The sequence below is a fragment of the Aspergillus tubingensis genome, assembly GCF_013340325.1.
Source record: "Aspergillus tubingensis WU-2223L DNA, scaffold_7, whole genome shotgun sequence".
In the NCBI taxonomy this organism is placed as follows: domain Eukaryota; kingdom Fungi; phylum Ascomycota; class Eurotiomycetes; order Eurotiales; family Aspergillaceae; genus Aspergillus; species Aspergillus tubingensis.
Window position 1 is genome coordinate 2,911,434 of NW_023336281.1, and position 19,564 is coordinate 2,930,997.

At 51.3% G+C, this 19,564-nt stretch overlaps 8 protein-coding genes and 1 non-coding gene across 9 annotated transcripts; 6 read left to right on the forward strand and 3 right to left on the reverse strand.

The window, feature by feature from the left end:
• Positions 1-66: 66 nt before the first annotated feature.
• Positions 67-3,151, forward strand: AtWU_05919 (SH3 domain protein; the record flags this gene model as incomplete). Its single annotated transcript, XM_035501029.1, has 2 exons — positions 67-129; positions 386-3,151. 2 exons carry the CDS (start codon positions 67-69, stop codon positions 3,149-3,151), a joined length of 2,829 nt encoding a protein of 942 aa, XP_035356922.1.
• Positions 3,152-3,807: 656 nt separating this feature from the next.
• AtWU_05920 (annexin) lies at positions 3,808-5,203 on the reverse strand (the record flags this gene model as incomplete). The annotated part of the gene is made up of 2 exons (XM_035501030.1): positions 3,808-5,120; positions 5,185-5,203. The coding sequence occupies 2 exons, from the start codon at positions 5,201-5,203 to the stop codon at positions 3,808-3,810; spliced, it is 1,332 nt and encodes a 443-aa protein (XP_035356923.1).
• A 295-nt stretch (positions 5,204-5,498) lies between these two features.
• AtWU_t153 lies at positions 5,499-5,564 on the forward strand. Its single transcript has one exon. It is a non-coding gene (tRNA).
• A 546-nt stretch (positions 5,565-6,110) lies between these two features.
• AtWU_05921 (U2-type spliceosomal complex subunit CWC24) lies at positions 6,111-7,224 on the forward strand (the record flags this gene model as incomplete). Its single annotated transcript, XM_035501031.1, has 2 exons — positions 6,111-6,700; positions 6,795-7,224. 2 exons carry the CDS (start codon positions 6,111-6,113, stop codon positions 7,222-7,224), a joined length of 1,020 nt encoding a protein of 339 aa, XP_035356924.1.
• Positions 7,225-8,656: 1,432 nt separating this feature from the next.
• AtWU_05922 (CCCH and RING finger protein) lies at positions 8,657-9,117 on the forward strand (the record flags this gene model as incomplete). Its single annotated transcript, XM_035501032.1, has 2 exons — positions 8,657-9,018; positions 9,078-9,117. 2 exons carry the CDS (start codon positions 8,657-8,659, stop codon positions 9,115-9,117), a joined length of 402 nt encoding a protein of 133 aa, XP_035356925.1.
• Positions 9,118-9,305: 188 nt separating this feature from the next.
• Positions 9,306-11,026, reverse strand: AtWU_05923 (FAD-dependent oxidoreductase; the record flags this gene model as incomplete). The annotated part of the gene is made up of 5 exons (XM_035501033.1): positions 9,306-9,615; positions 9,695-10,044; positions 10,130-10,193; positions 10,259-10,821; positions 10,907-11,026. The coding sequence occupies 5 exons, from the start codon at positions 11,024-11,026 to the stop codon at positions 9,306-9,308; spliced, it is 1,407 nt and encodes a 468-aa protein (XP_035356926.1).
• A 260-nt stretch (positions 11,027-11,286) lies between these two features.
• AtWU_05924 (ABC transporter family protein) lies at positions 11,287-13,243 on the forward strand (the record flags this gene model as incomplete). The annotated part of the gene is made up of 6 exons (XM_035501034.1): positions 11,287-11,381; positions 11,436-11,507; positions 11,566-11,979; positions 12,033-12,257; positions 12,306-12,583; positions 12,639-13,243. The coding sequence occupies 6 exons, from the start codon at positions 11,287-11,289 to the stop codon at positions 13,241-13,243; spliced, it is 1,689 nt and encodes a 562-aa protein (XP_035356927.1).
• Positions 13,244-13,906: 663 nt separating this feature from the next.
• On the reverse strand, positions 13,907-14,818 carry AtWU_05925 (EXPERA domain-containing protein; the record flags this gene model as incomplete). The annotated part of the gene is made up of 1 exon (XM_035501035.1): positions 13,907-14,818. The coding sequence occupies one exon, from the start codon at positions 14,816-14,818 to the stop codon at positions 13,907-13,909; it is 912 nt and encodes a 303-aa protein (XP_035356928.1).
• Positions 14,819-16,102: 1,284 nt separating this feature from the next.
• AtWU_05926 (uncharacterized protein) lies at positions 16,103-19,475 on the forward strand (the record flags this gene model as incomplete). Its single annotated transcript, XM_035501036.1, has 6 exons — positions 16,103-16,527; positions 16,576-17,281; positions 17,342-17,554; positions 17,605-17,962; positions 18,023-19,381; positions 19,429-19,475. 6 exons carry the CDS (start codon positions 16,103-16,105, stop codon positions 19,473-19,475), a joined length of 3,108 nt encoding a protein of 1,035 aa, XP_035356929.1.
• Between the last annotated feature and the right edge of the window lie 89 nt (positions 19,476-19,564).

Sequence of the window (19,564 nt, forward strand, 5' to 3'; positions counted from 1 at the left end):
CCTTTCCTCCCTTTTATGACATCCAACAAATCTATCTAACAACTCTTCTCCAACCAGCATACCCCCATGCCGACCGACCCCCATCCCGGTCCCGGTCTAGGGGACCTGGAGAAAGAACTCACCTGCTCGGTAAGTAAATCCATCATCATCCATCCAGAAAGTAGTAGTGTGGGGGGAAGGAGATGTGCGGAATGCGGTCTGCGACTCCCCCGCCCACGAAATATCTCACCGTCCCTTGCTTCGCCTTGATCGACTAGCGAAATAACTGGCCGGAAAATATTCCCAGTAGATGCTAGACAGACCAGAAGCAGCAAGACGAATCCTCGGAATGTTTCTGTGCAGTTTATTAAGGTTCACCGGCTAACTCTCCCCCCTCCGACCCCAGATCTGCACGGATCTGCTCTACCAGCCTCTCACCCTCCTCGACTGCCTGCACACCTTCTGCGGCTCCTGTCTCAAAGAATGGTTCTCTGCACAAGCCTCCCGCGCCCGGTCGTCATCTTCCGTCCGCTTCACTTGTCCGTCCTGTCGCGCGGTGGTCCGTGAAACCCGCCCGAATGCTACCGTTACTACGTTACTAGATATGGTCCTGGCGGCGAGTCCCGACCGGGATAAGTCGGCTGAGGAGAAGGAGGAGATTGCGCTGAGATACAAACATGGTGATTCGGTGTTCCCTGTTTTGTCGTCGGCGGATCGGAGGGGTGATGCTTCGGATGACGAGGATCGGAGGCTGTTGGAGGAGGTAAGGGAATTGAGTTTGCAGGAAAGCCGGGTCCGGTCGAGAAATGCTAGTGCTACTACTGGTCATCGGTCGAGGCAGTCGTCGCGGACTCGTCGCACGGAATCGAGTGCTGAGGTGGATGGAGCGCGACAACGACGGCGAGAAGAAGAGCGTGCTGCGCGGCGACGACAGGGCGAGACTGCTGCGGAGCGCAATAGACGCATAGAGCATCAGTCTAGTTTGCGGTCGTTGTTGAGTTTGTCGGATACGGAGACGATACAGGACCAGATTCTACGGCAGATTCTGGAGGAGGGGCTGTTGGATGATATCGACTTCGATAATTTGGGTCCGGCGCAGGAAGAGGAGCTTAGTGAGCGCATCGCTGATGCGTATCGTCGGAGGCATAGATTGCGCTCTCGCTCGCAGCAACGGTTGGAGGCGCGGGAGACGAATCAGACGTCGTCACGGGCTCGGGCTCGCTCGCATTCTACGCAGAGACCACAGGAAAATCCTACGCAAAATGAGACTAGCCGGAATCCTCCTGTGTCGAGACCGCATCTACTAGATCCGCTGGTGGCACGAAATGGGAACCCGGGTCATCAGAGGCGGTTGTCAGATCAGGGCAGCAGCCGTCGGCGAACGTCACCGGTGCCTGCGAATCCTGCTTCTTCGTCGGAGGTCACGCTGAGGCCTGCAGCGCGATCGTCTAGTGACGTGGTTACTGACCGTCCCCGAAATTCGCAGGCTGCCCGAGTCAGAACGGATTCGTCGCCGCGCTCTCGACGTGCCACGGCATCTGAGCAGAGCACACCGAATATATGGGTGGAAGGAGCTAGGGAACGTGCCATCCGACGAGCTCCTGGTAGATTATCCATCGATTCACCAAGGGTGGTTGCAGCTCCTGAGCAAAATACACACACCGGTTCCTGGCCAGCGAGTCCGGGGATGGTTGTGCCCGCGAGCAGTTCCTTGGTAGCAGAGGTGGGAGGGACAGGCAGATCAGAGGCGCGATCTCGACCATCTTCGTCTCGGTCCAATGCGCCTCGCTCTGCTATCATGTTCCGCGAACCGTCTATTTCATGCGATCGATGTGGCAAGGAGAAGATACAATATGATTTACACAAGAAATGTCACAAATGCAATGATGGCGAATACCACCTGTGCTTGAGATGCTATCGCACTGGCGAAGGGTGTCTCGAATGGGCAGGCTTCGCCAAATCCGCAGAAGCGGACTTTGAACGTATCATAGCTTCTTCAAGTGGCCATCCCACGCCACTTCGCAGCAATTCCCAGCAGCACATCCTACAGTCGTGCAAGTACCGTCGGGCACCAGACATAGCCTACCGACCCGACCGAGACGGACGACTTATGACCACCGACGACCCAGCCCAAAGACTCACAACCGGCTTCTTCTGCGACAGCTGCCAATCCCCTGCGAACGACTGCTACTGGAAGTGCGACCAATGCAACGAAGGCGACTGGGGCTTCTGCAACCGCTGCGTGAACCAAGGACGATGCTGCACCCATGCCCTCCTCCCCATTTGCCGCATACCACCCGACAGCAATTCAACTCCAACCGCAACCACAACCGACAACACGCCCTCCCCATCACCCGAAACATACAAGATCCTCTCCATCGCAACAAACTGCGACATCTGCACGCACCCCATCCCCGACTCCACCCCGCGCTTCCACTGCCTCCAATGCAACAACGGCGACTACGACATCTGCACCAACTGCTACCTCCGTCTTGTGGCCATCGGCAAAATCCGTAAAGAAAACGGCCACAACGGCTGGCGCCGCTGCCTGAAAGGCCACCGCATGGCCGTGATCGGCTTCGAAGACCACGAAGAAGGCCAACGCCGCGTCATCCTCCGCGACCTCGTAGGCGGCCGTGCCCTCAACGACGACCACCTCATCCAGCCCCCATCTCCAACCGCCTCCCCAATCACCACCACCTCCACTGCCAACTCCACCATCGCCTCCCCTGAAGTTGGCTCCGGCGACTGGAGTTGGAAAGAGGGCTCCGAGCGCCGCAAAAAGGCCTCTCGGTTCAGACCCTGGACTATCGGTGATCGTGACCGTGATCGTGACCGCTCCTCCGAACCAAGCACACCCACCATCACCACATCCTCCCCATTTACTACATCCAGCCCAGCTATATCCTCACAAATTTTATCCCCAACAAATTCTACGACACCCACGAATGGCACCCGCCGCTACCCACCCGACGGCGGCGTCGGCTTAGTCGTCCATGCCCTATGGTCATGGTACCCCGAAGACGGAGTCAAAGATGAACTGATGTTCCCGCGCGGGGCGGAAATCACCGAAGCAGAGAATATCAATGATGATTGGTACTGGGGGTGTTATGCGGGATTGACGGGGTTGTTTCCGGGGGCGCATGTATTTGTTGCGGGGGAGGTGGTTTGATTGATTGATGATGACAGTTCGGGGTTTCTTTCATGATGTTTCGATTGAATTTGTCTTTTGTTTTCCTCTTTCTGCGTGATTTGTTTATGGCTTCACTGACTGATGATGATGATATGTTTCATGACTTATGTTTTGTATGTAGTATATGTTGTTGTTACTTTGCTATGATGAATGAATGAATGAATGAATGAATGAACGCATAGGTCAATGATTGAGGAATAAGGTATGAGATAGTAGTGCTTTTGTATATGCTCTGAGTAGATGGATTTAGCTTGGACGTATGTATCTATCTGATTATCTCAGAGGTTTGTGTGTTTGGTGTAGTGCTCGTCTTCTTCCGTCTTTTTTGTGTGAAAATTCTTTGAAGACAGATCTAAAATAAAGATTGATGATAGGGTAGATTCACAGATTAGAATCAATCTTGATGGTCTCATTGATGGAAAGAACTAGCTAAGTAGAATTAACCCGCGTTGATGATAATCATCGCAATTCAGTAAACTAGATAAAGGCAAGAAGAAGTAGCCATCCAGCCCAGTCTATCATCGCCCATAACGATAATGCAGAAACAGACCCAGCCGCACCATACCATACCCTGCCCAGTCGTAAGTCATGGCTGTTTCGTCAAGTAAACATTAAAAAAGCGATAGCAAGTACGGCTACTGCAATAAAGCAACCATCAATCGCTGGTAATCACCGCTGGTCTCCCCCTTGACCCGCTCGATAAGATCTTTATGGAACCGATGGCGATATGCCCGTTTCACCTGGTCCAAATGCCCAGGCGCCCAGTGCAGGCGGACCACTCTTGTCACCAGTTTCTCGTCCTTGGTTCCCATTCCCTTCATGCAGTCTTCGAGCTGCTCAGCGTCGTGCATGGCCGGATCCAACGCAGCCCCAAGCATATGCAGCAGTGCATCCTTCATGTGCCCGGAGAATTCTTTCTCGATGTGCTTGGTCAATTGAATGTTGTAACGATTATAGAACGCATGATTGAGGGCACGGAGCTCGTTATCGGAGGCCCTGGCTATGATACCACATACTTCATCAACGTTGTTGACCATTCGCGCCGCCGTTGCTTGGTGAAGGGACTTGGCTTCTGCTTCGATGAGTTGCGGGTCTAATGGGGCTGATTCCTCGTGTCGAGACGCGCGAAGTACCAGGGTAAACAAGTTCCGGGTTTTGAATGACAAGTCATCTTCAACGTCCTTTTCGAGAGCGCGGTGGTATGTCTGGTGATAAGCGGCCTTTATGGCGTTCATATCAGCATTAGACCGGGATAGAAGGATGTCGTTGAGAAGCCATTCCTTCGTCCCAATGCCTTCGACAGCTTCCCTGGCGCAGGCCACATCGTACTGCAACGGGCCATCAATGATAGCTAGGAGACCCCGACGAAAGTAGCCGCTTGTCTCGCCTTTGACATCCTTGTAGAGATCTCGACGGATGTGGTGTGTGTAGGTGGATCGTAGGGCGGCCATCTGGAGAGGGTCTAGCTTGGCGAGAACCTGAATCAGGGTCTTCTCATCTGTCCCGAAGCCTTTCATTGCGCGACGGAGCTGATCGGCTTGGGGTCGGAAGTCCCCGTTTGCTTGCTGACCTCGAACGTAGCCCAATGATGGCACGGACGCAAGCGGGGGATAAGATTGAGGGTGTGGCGGCAAGGGAGGTGCCGCACCGAACGATCCATGAGGCATGCCTTGTGAAGGCCCATGAGGAGCGCCCTGTGGAGGAGGCAAGCCTTGCGAATATCCTTGTGGGCCCCCGTGGTACATATCTAGTCGACCTGGAGGAGCGCCTTGCGGGGGATGAGGATATGGAGGCTGATTAGGGTGTGGAGCGCCGTAGGGAGGGTAGCCAGGCTGGTTGGGGTAAGGTGGAGAGGCCATGTGGTGCTGGTTCTGAGGAGGAAATGGTGGTGGGTTCTGTTGTTGACCGTAGCCCTGCGGCGGGCCAGTGAATTGAGGATATGGAGGGCCTGTGATGAAGGGCATGATCAGCATGATGCAGGAACGCGGGGACAATTGTGGGGCATCACATACGGTTCTGATGGGGATACATGATGGTATAGGAATAGAGAAGAATCTATCTGTTACTAAGAAGGAAGAGGAAGCTTCAGGGAGAGGAGAGGGCCAGGGTATTTATTCCGCGAACAGAGGCGGAGCGAAGTCATGATGAGCACCGCCTCTCGAAGATCCCCAGCTTGGGAAGGAACCGTGGGATCGGAAGAGTTTAGCAGGATCCACCAAGTTCATGTCAAGCAGGCAGGGACTACCCTGGTTTGATATGGGCTACTCATACTGGACTGAGTGCTATGGTCGGGCAGGCGGCAGTAACACCGATTTACCTTGGTTGTGCTCGATTGGCCCAGTGGTTAAGGCTACAACCCACGGGACCCTTGGTTCGATCCCGAGATCGAGCAAAACTTTTTTAATTTTGCTGCCTTTTTGGTCTTATACTTTTTCTCACTCTCAATAGTCAAGCATCAAGTCATGATGATCGCAACCAATCAGGCAACTGTCATAAGCAATTCTCGGAGAATCTTCCATTCATCTGCAGTTCCAATCACCCGGCATTCGTCAAGTTTATGCTGGAAACACATGATCTGCGCTTCACCACCAGTTCGGTGGGCACCTGCCGTGGCGCAGCACAAGGCTGACGCACCTGTGCCATGACTCCGCGAATAAACTCTGCTGAAGGCGCTCACTAGGCAAACACGGTAATTAGCGGATTTGGTCCTCTGTGTACGAAACTTCATTTTTTTCAATTGATAATGAGAAGTTACTCAGGAAGTTTCGCGCGTCTTCGATGATGACATCAGCAGATGTATAATCACGTGAGCGACAACTCTATCTTATCATCACATGATCCGGGCGCATCACGTTTATCGCGTCCTGGATGTGCTTGGTCATTTCTCAACTCGCATCAACTCACAGATCCCCGTCGCAGACCCGTCGCTCATATCACAATGGCTGAGGCGACAAACGAGACTGCTGCAGCTGCAGCTGCAGACCCTCAACCACCGGTTGTCACTTTCAAAAAGCGTGGCGCAAAGGCCAGTCAGAACATCCGCAAAAGACCAGCACCGCCTCCCGTATCGCAAGACGACGATTCTTCCGACTTTTCCTCCTCTGAAGACGAATCTGGTCACCGGATAAAGCGCAGAAAGAACAAGGGTGCTGGGGTTGTTTCTGCTTCATCCGCCACAACCAAGCCTGTCGATCGGGAACCTGCGACCACCGCCACCGGTGATGGCAAAGTCCAGCTCGCAGATACAAACGACGCCACAAAACATGTCGACTGGTTCGACGAGGATTCTAAGGATGCGCGTTCGTCCAAAGCTCAAGCTATCTCGAGTGAGCCGCAGATGCCGGATGGCACATATAAGGGACTGGCGAACCAGACGTCGTTCATTAAGAAGAATCCGAATGCGCCAAACAGGTCATTTGGACCGATCAAGGCGGCGACCAATATCCGTACCATAACGGTGACAGATTACTCACCGGATGTGTGCAAGGATTACAAGCAGACTGGGTTCTGTGGTTTCGGTGATAACTGGTAAGTGTCATCACCCCTTACCCTTGACAGACATGTTTGCCACCTGATAGGGGATACTCTCTTCTTGAAACGTATGCTAACCATCATTGTATAGTAAATTCCTTCACGATCGAAGCGACTACAAACAAGGATGGGAACTTGATCGAGAGTGGGAGACCGTCACCAAGGGCAAACAATTGAAGGGAACAGTGGTCGCGAGTGCCGACCGGACAACGACGGAGAACAAGGACGATGATGAAGAGGCTATGCTGGAAGACATTCCGTTTGCCTGTTTTATATGCAAGGGGCCATACAGGGAGCCTATCGTCACGAAATGCGGTCATTACTTCTGCGAGCAGTGTGCTCTGCAAAGGTACAGGAAGGATCCAAGCTGTGCAGCCTGTGGATCCGCCACGAATGGATTATTCAGTACGGCTAAGAGACTGAAGAAGCTGCTAGAGAGGAAGAGGGAACTTGCGGCGAAGAGGAGACAGGAGGCTATTGAAGCCGGTGAAGAAGTGAGCGACGAGGAAGATGAAGAGTGAGATGCATGTACATAATATCAATTGTTCCGGATCTAGGGAATGTCAACAGGACGCTCTGAGAGCGTCTTCATCATTTACGGACACCTGCATAATTCTGAATTAGCGCTCTTGTGGTCATTATGCTTCATGTTGTGACCCAATATATCGTAGGCTTGACACTCGGAGTTAAATGCACGGGTAACCTTGGTAGACCCGTTCACAGGGGTTGCTCCTCCCCCTATACCAATACCGTGAACTCCTGCCAAACTTCACTAGAAAATCCGACAAATACAATGCCTTGTGTTTGAGGCGAAGCCAAACGGATAAACTTATACCCGGAAGCTTTCGAACTCCTGCTATTCGATACCGTTGACATGTTCAGCCCAGCAATGTGGCTATCTTTGTGGGTTGACATCTGCATGTATGCAGAACAGATAAGCAACACGTCAGCGAGCAGTCTCCCAAACGACGATGTGGCTTAGCCTCTAGATTTCTTCTCGAACAACAGTAGAATAAACTGATTATGTACATCAACTTTCCCAAGGCTGAGGCGATAGTGGGGGGGCCATACGTATGCTTCGATCCACTCCGAGGCGCTAATTGTGCCCTAAACGCTCTTATGGGGAACATCGACCGAACCCGGAGTGTGGCCACTTCGTGCTTCGGAAATCGGAATGATATCAGACACGAGTAATTGAGAGTAATTTTGGACATGCTGGACTGAGAATGTATGTATTCTACTTCATGACCATTTGTTCAATTTAGTGATCAATATTATCCACATTCAAATGAGCAGGCCCTCCCACAGCGCGGCTTGTCGGGAACCAACGTACCAAAAAATATGGAGACTACGAACCCTAAACTTGGTATTAGAACGCGCCCCCCTTCGTCTCAATAATATTCCCCAGTCTAATCCATGGATTCGACTGTTTGACAGCCCCTGATAGGCAACATTGTTTACTATTTCTTCCCCCTAATAATTTGAGTCATTGGGACACAGTGTCGAACGCGGAGGAGAACGGAGGGGTTGGTTGAACATAGAACCGCCGTCTCATACCCATAGGACGTAGTATTTATTTAGCAAACCAGCCACTAAAGAGCCCATACACACTCAACGATATCATGCATGCTATAATTACCACGGAGAAATAACTTAGTGTCCCACATCTGCTTTAAGAAAGGCGTTGCCTACTGTGGCCCCTCTCCCCACTCCGCCGCCCAAGCCTCAAGCAACGTGGTTATTTAAGACCTTAACAACCTTCTCCATCCTTAGACAGCACTCACATCCATCCTCACAACCTATTCACAATGGGTCTCTTCTCACACCATCACCACCACAACAACCCCCCTCCTCCTCCTGGTCCCCAGGGCCCCCATCCGGGCCCCGGGCCCTGGGACCGTCCTGGTGGCCCACCACCACCACCTGGCCCTCCCGGCCCTCCCGGCCCTCCTCATGATCCCAGAGACCCCTGGGCTCGTCCTCCTCCTCCTGGCCCTCCTGGCCCTCATGGCCCTCCTCCTGATCAAAGAGACCCCTGGGGTCGTCCCGGTGGTCCTCCCGGCCCTCCTCCTCCCGGACCGAGAGATCCCTGGGACCGTCCTGGCGGCCCTCCTGGCGGCCCTCCTCCCCCGCCAGGCCCCAGAGACCCTTGGGACCGCCCCGGTGGCCCCCCGGGACCTCCCCCTCCTCCGGGCCCTAGGGATCCTTGGGATCGCCCTGGTGGCCCTCATGGTGGCCCCCCTCCTCCTGGGCCCCCCGGGCCTTGGGACCGTCCTGGTCCTCCTGGTCCTCCCCCCCCTCCGGGACCTCCTGAGGTATGTTAGATATGGCACACGTCAACTTGTTCCTGTTCTTGTGCTAACGATGTGGGTAGTACCGCCGGTGGTAAGCGATCATTGGTGTCGGTTTGCTAGGAAGTGATAGCTGTTTTTTACCTGTATATATGTTATGTTTTGGTTGAGAGTTGTATATGATTCCCAATTGCAGTTGTTCTATGTTCGTCGTTAGCATGGTTCTTGTACGGATTTCGATTCAGTTAAGAGTTGTTTGTAATAATAGGTAGTATATACTGGGTATAAACACAAGGCTATAGAAAGCAGATTTACTCCCACTCCCCATCCAACTCAATCTCCTCTCCCCTCTCCTGTATTTCCAACATCTCATTAATCGTCCAATCCCGATACACATGACCGCGGGGTATATTTGTATCCTGGAAGGGCGTGCCCCGCTGCAAATGATCCAGTACCTTGCTGTAGTTCTCCTCAGCATATGTCTCTGGCTCATGGCCCCAGATCCACTCTGCTGTTAGATACTGGAGCCCCTTTGGTGTGAAGTTATCTTTCTTGGGCTTTTCAGAGTAGCTTTTGAGATTGATGAGGCCTAGCTTTTGGAGGCAGGAGACTCGGATGAAGCTGTATGTGGATTAGATTCATTATTAGTGAATGTTATACAATTACTATTCTTTTCATGAGAAGATGACCATAGACGTACCGTAGCCGATTGTGGATCCTCAACGCCCACGGAACCTGCTCTGTTCCTCCCGCCATTCGTAAACATGTAGCCAGCGACACTGCATCTTCAATTCCCTGTGTTGCGCCGTTGCCTGACGCTGGGATGTAGGTGTGTGCGGCGTCTCCAATCTGTACGATACGGCCTGCTGGCGATACCCAGGTGGGTTGGGGATCTCTCCACATGACGCGGAAATGGAGGAGTCTGTCTTTAGGTGTGAGACGGATGAGCCGATCTGCTACTTCTGGCCAGTCTGGGATAGTTGAGGTTATTTTGAGAACGTCTTCGGGGTCGGATTGGTGGGACCAAGATTCGGTGGCGCTTTCGTAGTCCTAAGGTTATTTGCGATGTTAGATCTAAGGAGGCAGGGATAGTATATGTTGGTGTGTTGTTAGGGCAAATGTCTGCTTGACTCACCTTGTGGGATAAAGTCCAGGACATGGTATCGGATGTCCTGATGACGAGGAAATGGTAGTGCTCGCTTTGACCGGATTAGTACAGTTTGTTCGTACTAGAAGCAGATATCTTGTGGAGGTATAGTCATACCCAGCCCAAAATTCGATCGGTCCTTCTTTTTCACCTACTACCGGAAATCGCTCTCGAACCATCGGATCATTCATGGCTATCTCGACCGGAAAAGCCGTCCGATAGAAAGCTTGTCCGGTTGGTCGTGCCCGAATCTCCTGCCCCAGTGTCACTTTGGTCGAATGGCTTCTCAACCCATCGGCAGCAATGACGACGTCTGCTTCTAGTCGTTCCCCATTCGTCAGTATTATACCTGCACGCCCAGTTTGGCTTCGCTCGAAATACTCCACCGCCCTGCAGCCATATTCGATGCTGATACCGATGGCATAGAGCTGCTTGAGAAGGATGCCGTGAAGTTGGGGTCTCCAATGGCGGGTGAGTTGCCCTGGCACCTTTTTGGAACCCTTGTCCTGCCTATATTCAACATGATTCGGCTCTGTTAAACGATCGCCACTCAAAGTGTAGAAGGCAAGATGAGGCACGAATGCAATCTTTTCGTTCTCTTCGGCCAGTTTGGGCCAATGTTTGAACGCGCGGGTTGCACTGGGGCCGATTGTGAACGAGTCACCTGGTGGGTTTGTTAGCTGCGATGTGTTTAATCATGTCGGTCAGGACGATGACTTGCTTGCCTGTAGTGACTTCTTCGGGAGATCTCTCGACGATTCGAACGTCGTGTCCATTGCGCCAGCATTCGAGAGCAGCCATTAGTCCTGCGACCCCAGCCCCGACTATCAGGACTGATATGCCGGTTTCTGGGTAGCGTTGGGTGCAGTCGTCTGTCACGGTCATTGTGCTGGTAATTGAAGTGTTTAGAAATGTTATATATGTCCTTCTTGGTCATAGAAAAAGAAAAGGGAATGCAATCTCCATTTATATCCTGAAGCATTGCGGGTAAAAGTTTATTGTATCTGACATCTATACAATCGGTGCTAAAGAATGCCGACACGGACGCGGGATGCCGCTTATGCCGACCGGCACCACCACCATCTCACTCTCTGCACATCTCCAACTCTCAACCACGCCTCAAGTCTGTCCCGTTCCCGACCGATATGTCCACTCCTGACGCTCGACATCTTAAGGCCTGCAGACCGTGTTCCAAAGCCAAGGTCCGCTGCGACCCCGGTCCGACCGATGCTTGCCAAAGGTAGAAACGGACGAGACCACCCGACCCAAGGATAAGCACTAACGACGGAGCCAGATGTCATCGCCTGGGGAAAGAATGTACCAGGCAGGCTTCGAAACCGCACACGGGAAAGCGGCATAATGTGTCGTATGTGTTTGCGCGTGCGCTTAAAATAATACTAATGGCTACTGACTAGTCCATATAGTAGTGACGTTGGTCGACTAGAAAAGAAGCTCGATAATGTGACTTCACTGCTCACAGCCTCGCAACGGTACATAGAAAGCATCGGTGGCAGCAATGCTAGTCCATTGTCTGCCACTGACAACACTCTGGTTCTTCCTCCTGTACTGGATGAGGATGTGGAAAAAATGCTTGCAGAGTTCAATGAGCGTATCACAGAGTTCCTTCCGTTTGTGGTACGCTCGCCTCGTATAGGTCTTGACGATTTACGCACTATAAAACCATTTCTGAACTTGGTTATTCCAGCGGTTGTCTGCCAAGATGGATCTGCACAGGTGGCTCATTCAATTAGAGCTAGAGACTACTGGATGGAGCATATGCTAGCTAACGGGGAGCATAGCTTGGATCTACTTCAAGGATTCCTCGCGTACCTTGGCTGGTGAGAGCATCTACATGCAGCGTATGATATGCAGACCTCTCACACTTCATCAGGACACAGACCATGGTTCCTGCGCCGCGTGCGACGATGATCAATAACTACCTCCATATTCTGGAGGCGCAGGTGATCAACCTCGACTTTCATCGGGAAAATAAGTTGTGTACTCCGGGCACGGTATTCTCCTACCTCCGGGTCTTCAAATATGATGAACGCATGCGCAATTCCCGCACCTTAGAGGAGCTGAGAGCTTACCTTGGCAGCTATTACATGGTCAATATGTGAGCCATACCATTCAACTCAACATCACTCAACGCTGACCGCAACAGGTTATCACTATGCCTGGGAGAAAAGGAACCCATGGAATACACGACCTACACAGACGACTGCTGCCGCAGAATCCAAGAAGCCGCCGAATGTGAAACCGACCCGTACCTTCTGCAGCTAGTTCGCATAGCACACATGGGCGAGAAAATATATCGCGCCGTCCAGTACCACGAAAAGGACACCCCTACCGGCCTAGCACCCAAAGCCATGGCAATACGCTGGCTACAGAAAGAAATCCAACAACTCAAAGATTCATATTCAGGCGAATACACTCAATCTCGTACGTCCCTCCACCAATCTAACCCAACCACCCTTGGACCTAACAAACACCCCAGTAATCCTCAACATGCACTACCACACCCTTGAGATGCTCCTGTACCGCATAGCCCTAGAGCGCGACTTCGAAGACACAACCTTCAACAACTACCCTATCACCCAAATAGACATTCTCTGCGCTTGCCTTAACGCCGCACGATCCCTATTCGACACCCTCCTCTCCATCCCACCCATCCTCTACCTCCAACTCCCATACACCTGCTGGACGCAAGTCGGCCACGGCCTCGCCATCCTGTCTCGACTACTCGTCCACAACGACCCCACAGGCTGCTGGGACCGAGAGTGGGCCCGGCAGACCATAAGCTTCGAAGATACCGTCGACTCTTTCTCCCTGAAAGTCGATGAAACCGTTGCGCAGGCGACGGCTGAGAATCTCTATGTTCCGCCTATCTTCACGCATATTAAAGCTAGGACGGTCATGTGGAAGGAGGCGCATCAGGCGCGCTGCGCTACTATGGATAAGTGGAGATGGAATCAGGAGCAGGTCCAGATGGCGGCGTCTTCTACAAGTGGGCCTGGCATTGTTGTGGATGGAGTGGTTCCTGATGTTAGTATGGAGGATTTGTTGGCTATGGGGCCGATTTGGAACTTGTTTAGTTTGTAGTTTGGGTAGATGGGTGTTCCCTTGTGTTAATGCCTATTACATTATTACTTTTTCTCCCTGTGTGAGTCATATGCGTGCTTGTGAGGACTGCAGGGAATTGGCCATGTAACACGGTAAGTACCTGTTCTAGCCCAGCTGGATGCTGTCATTCACTTGTAATGATCCAAGTGAGTCATAGATTAGATTAACTCGGCAGTTCACGTCGACGCGTCTCCAGCGCATACAGCTATTGGCTGGCCCCCCAAGAGTGGATTTTCGCGATAGTTTGACATCTCAGTCAACTCTGGGCTTTCACTGGTTATGGATGGTTGTGTGGTCTAGATTGAGCTGTTTATGCGTCACTATTTGTGGGGTTACCAGGTGGTTGTGTCACCAAGATAAGATGAGATGAGATGAGATCAGATCAGACATGGTACAGTTGATGTAATGATGTATGCAATGAACATTAACCAGGAGCTAATAAGTATCAAACAATCGTAACCAAAATATATAGTCAAAAAGTATACCAGAAAAAGAATAAGCGCTTATGCATCCCCGTTAGGTCATGTCAGGCAAAAAACAGAGTATCATAATCCTCCACGCAGCCCCGAGAGTATGTTCTCACATGTAATGGGGCTGCCTCCGTGTGGACATATCGTCCGTTCGAACATTCTGTTCATCTAGTCACCTTCCAAGCTTGTGTCTGGGGGAGCTGTTATCCCGCTGCCTCTTAATGACGGTAGAGGAGCCGGTAAACTCCTTCCATGCCTCCCACAGTATCCAACCGGGGACAACAACCCAGAGGCCGTTGAAGATAATGATATACAGCACGAAATACAGGAAGCTATCGGTAGCCAACGCTGTATTGCCAGTCAACATCTCCGGCAGGAAGGTCATGAAGCCTCCGTATATCTCGGCCGTCGCCAACACGATCATCATGAACCACATCTTTGCCTTGATCGCTTCCTTCTCCCTCGACTGCCGGCCGGCAGCTTGATAGACCCAATAGCTGATCAAGGAGGCCGTGATACCGCCGAAGATCACAGTGATCAGCTCGATCGAGATGATGGTAGGGTCGGCACCACCCCAGCGGTGGTCTGCTTGAGCATATTCATGCCACAGTTTGGCAGTCGGTGAGTTGGAGTATGTGGCGCCGTAGACGTGGTCTCTATCACCAAGGAAGACGGGGTCGCGGCTCTCGCTAGGGGAGATAGGGGCGTAGCTGAAGAAGCAATGGAAGAGGAAGAGACCTTCCATGCCGAAGTGGACGAGGGCATCGAAGAGGTGCCATCCAAACAGCCAGCGATCGCGTCGGGAGTGACTCGTGGCAGGGAGGAGATAGTTGGTGAGGAAGAAAGGAATTAGGAAGATGACGAGGAAGTAGAAGAGCGAGAAGACCATTTGAAGGTCGATGTTGAATGGCATGTTGGATGGTTCTGGAGGATTGGACCAGCCAATCTGGCTTTCTAGTATTTTCTCGGTTGTCTTAGGAATGTCGGTTTGGTTACCGGCGAGGGATTTGATGAATTGAAAGGCGTTCTCGAATTGGAGGCTCGAAGCTGCCCAAAGGGGCTCGAGCGATGTTATAAATGCCATAGTGATCGACACTCGCTCGCAGCGTGACCTAACAATGAGCAACAAAAGCAAAAGTGGTATATCAAAGACAGATGATGCTATTTATTGTTGACGGAGAAGCTATTTTTGAACCCCTGAAACGCGTGGATTTCCGTCATCGCCTGAGGCACCCTGAAACTATACCTATTTGGGTCGGCATGACCCACCGCTTTCTTTGTTGGGTTTGTTTGCTTTCTTTCAGCTTGACTCACACTTCTCCCTCTTGTTCATAATTTCATTTGGCCTGGTCGTGTTCATCTTCATTGATGGTACTTGTCGAGAATCCCTTTTGCGGAGGGAGGGAAGTACAGTTCCGTAATTGGCAGATACGAGCGGCTGTTGTCTGGACTGGATCCGGACGATGAAAGGAACTATGCGCTAACGCTAGATAGACTCCGCACGCACCAGCGGTTGATGATCTGCCCATGGATGTTGTTCCCTCCCTCATGGCATGGACAGTCCGTCACGGAGCCGATGCTCTCGGATCCGACAAGAAGGTTCATCAAGTTCATCTAGATATGGAATTCAATGCTATACAGCCATCTCGATTGCTGCTCACAGCATCCCGCGATAATGACCCTATGCATCAATGTTCGATTAGACCAACTTGACCCCAATGCAATGATCCGGGGTATAGCGACTCCGCTCTTTGTTGCTCCTGGGGCAAACTGAAAGGAACCACACCGTACGTCAGCCAACCATCTGTCGCTGAAAACGAATCTAGAGCGTTGAATCGCCTCGGAGCTATCACTTCCTGACACTGTGATTCGCACTTGGCCCGAACTCTATTACCTCGTACCCTAGCTCTGCAATGACAATCCCTGCTGTCCTACTTCATGCTGCGCCTCGTAGTGATCTTGCCCGTCGGTTGCATTGCCGATGCTCTCTCTACACGAGAACACTATCGTGTCCTGCCCAAGAACCGGGGGTTCTGTTGGTACACTAGAACTTCGCGCCATCCGCAGTATCGGAAAGAGTCACATGAAGCCCCCCATTTGCACCATCCTTCCTTCAAATTTCGTCTCGTGGCTTTCACGCCTAGTTGTATGTTTATAAGATACGTATGCCGAGCTATCGATCTGAGACACTGGCTACGTGCTGCGCCCTTCGTCTCCACCAGCCTCTGGCTTTGACACCAGTGTTTTGCAGTTGCTGCCTACTCGTGAATCACTCGTCAACTGACATTTCCGGCAACTTCCTATTCCTTTTTTTTATATCATTGACACAGGTAATACATCATAGCTTACTTAATTGATGGAAAGAGAAATGGCTTCCATTTTCGAAGCAGCGGATGTTCTGGAACTTACCAAACTGGCACGCGACCTATATCTTACATGCAATTCTATCTCCGGAGATGCCCCTGACGGCTTCAACCAGCTTGTGGCGAGCCTGGAATCCCTGCATAGCGTGTTTCAGACCTTGAAAGATGATGTCAGCTCCAGCAAGATCGAGCTTTCAGAGTCAGATGAGGAATGCAAGCATACCCTCCATCGGTGTCTGAATTCATGCTCAGGGACCTTGCAGCAGCTGAAGGAGGTGGTCGACATGTACCGAAATCTAGGGTTTGAGAACGGGAGACAGCTATGGCAGTCCATAGATTGGATGACACAGCAGGCATTCATTGAAGATCTTAAGTCTAAGATAGTGGCTCATACATGCCATTTGGGCGTATGTGTCGGCTCTCTCACCAAGTAAGCTTCCATAAATAGCCAAAATATTGACTGTATCTCACGTTTTAGGCCTTCGGTAGAAAGAATTGAAAGCTCGGCGACAAAAGATTCGGCAAAGGATATACCTCCCCCAACTCCTTCATCTTGGCAGGCACATGACGACGTCTCGCCTATTTCGATTTCAGTATCTACGCCTCGTCAGCAGAATGTCTTCATCCTAGCGGAGCTAGAAGGAACACAACCAAGCAGGTCAAATCCCGCCGCTCCACAACCCGCATGTCCGCCAGAAGACCCCTCTCATGTTTCAGCTTCCTCCGAATCCATTGTGTCGGGGCACTCAGACACGTCTAGTTTCACGGCTACTACGTACACCTCACCTACTAGTCCAGCTACTTCGACTTACAGCCCTTCGCATTCAGTTGTACCAGAGGTCTTTTCGACGGAGAAAGAAGTGGTTTGGTCTCGTGGACCAGGATCTGGATTCTCAGCTATCCAACATCAAGGGCGAATTCAACGGTCAACCTCAATAAAACCAGGCGAGTCAGCGCCGTGGGGTAGCCCTGGCCATTCAGGAGCTGATGCGATACAAGAACTCCACCGACGGCAACTACGAGAGCAGCTGTTCCGATCGCTGCGGTGCGAACCACGTGATAAGATGCATCAGCCTGATGCAGAACTTCTCGCAAGTTTTGATCATATAGCCCACAAGGAAGAGCGGGCCCAGCAACTCACTGCGAGATGCTGGCTGTTAGTTGCTGTGTGGTGGCTTCTGAAGGTATATATATACATACGCATTTAGCCTTTGACTGGTGGCAGCTGCTTATGTATGGTAAAGGCCAGGACAGCCCTTGCGAATAGCGAGAGATCAACAATTTCAAGCACCAGAGGCAGCGTGAGCCCGTCTGCACTGTCATGTAACTCGAGTCACCAGGCATATGTGGACCTTCTGAAAGCGTCATATATTCTATATGACATAGTCTTAAATTGTGACAACCCACAGCTGCTTTTGGAGGATGAGATCAGAAAAATGATCTCAGATCTATCAGACGTAAGCCAATCAGCAGACATCTTACTTTGTTCAGGCTAAGCAGTTCAAAGGGGCTCAAAGAAGAGTTTGGGCAATTTAGTGCCGTGGATATACCCGATTACGCTGCGATCCATTCGCAAAACCTCGACTTCTGGGAACCTATACAGCCCGAAGAGATGATTGGGAAGGATGGCCAACCAGCTAAGCCAGGGAACTTCTGCTATATTACAGTAGAACTGGAGGATGCTGGTAAAGAGGATGAGCAAGTTCTTTTCCGCACTTTCGTGAATGCAGGGATCGGGGCTAAGAAGCTCCGTATGCGATCCAGAGGCGCTCCATACATGTTACTTTTGTCTACAAAGTATGGTGAAAGCGAGCCCAAAATTAGCCTCTGTAACCAGTACGGAACATTTTGTCTACAACGAGACCGTAAGTGTCTATACATATGGCTAAAATGCCTAGAAACGACGAAACTAAATCAATCTACAGTGGCACCAGGGGATCTAGCTCAGCTGATCCAGGTATCAAATGCATCACTCACCAATCTATCCGTGCCAAAGCCAACAGAACCTCTGATCCTGAAATTTGACGCTATGACTTTGTCTATTTCATTTCAATACATGTCAGATATTATGCAAGTGATCAGCATGCCCAAAGCGTACTTCGATGCCGTCCAGATACGGGAGCCACTTGATTCCGACCAATTCACAGAAAAGGTTGTTTTCAAAAGTCCGGCCGAAACAGTTGAGCAGTTGAGGATGCCTAGCATGGTGTCAACCAGTCCTCCCACACTACACAGATCCTGCGAAGTGCGCATCTTGGAAAGGTCTTTTGGCGAGGCGTGGCGCTCTATCCGGCGCATGGTCATCAGTTCTTCAATAGCTGACAAGCCCGGGCAGGCTACCGAGCTTTTCATGCCACTGAGTCATGTACAAGTCAGCCGTACGACGGCTTCTGGGTTCATCTTGCTGAAATGGTCAGACACGGGCCAGGAGAGGTCCAGCAAAACAGACGGGAACTACCATCCACTTTTCACTTACGTGTATGACGGCAGCAATCCAAACATAGGCCTTGGTATCCAGTTTCGCTCACAGGAGGCTGCGGATAAACTGGAAAAGGCTGTTCTGGGCCTAAGCCAGAAGCCCGCCTTCACCTGGTCTCAGGCCAAAAGCTCAGGGCAGGTCTACGAGGTTGCTGACATTGCGCCCGATGAGAAACGCTACAAGGCGGTGATAATATGTCGCACTCGTGCGGAATGGAAGCAGTGCAGTCTACATTATCTCTTCAGGGATATGGACTACCTGTACGACCATTCTAATCTCCGTGTGCGATTTCCCCGTGCATTATTCGCCACTTACATATCATCACACGTTGACCAGCTATATCGGGCTGACGGTCGAGTGTTCTTCTCTCACTGCGAAAAAGAGTTCAAGGACATGACGGTGGAGTTTCACGAAGAGCGCGTGCTGATGGCATTCATGTCCTCGCTTGCATCAACATACAAGCTGGTCTTCTCCAGGAGAGCCACATCCCTCACGACTAAGGAAAAGCTGCTGGTCCTCGGTCCTAGAAAGTCAGTGAAAGGAGACTCACAAGTCCAGCTATGGCGTGATGGAAATATCATTCGCCTTGCTGCGCGTTGGAGCGACCGCATAACGGACAGGTGGCTCACAATGACCATACCACCATCTGAACCATCCAGAGCCGGAAACCTGGTCAGCTTCCCTCCAAGCAGCTATTCACGGGGGATGGTCCTCAACATGACAAAGATAGCTTCGGGGGCAGCCAAGAATCAGAAAAGAGAGCACAAAACAGGGCCAATCACGATCACCTTTCCCAATCTAAAAGGTACGCCTTCCTTTGCATAGACGAACGACGAGGCTGATGTGATTCAGACCGAGAAGTATTCGTTGCGATCATAACGGACAATCATCTGAAGTAAACGGGCAGACTTCATACTAAAGGATTAAATGTACTTTTCACAGGTGTACGGCTTCGTGCCTTTTTGCGATATTGCATGGGACCAGTATC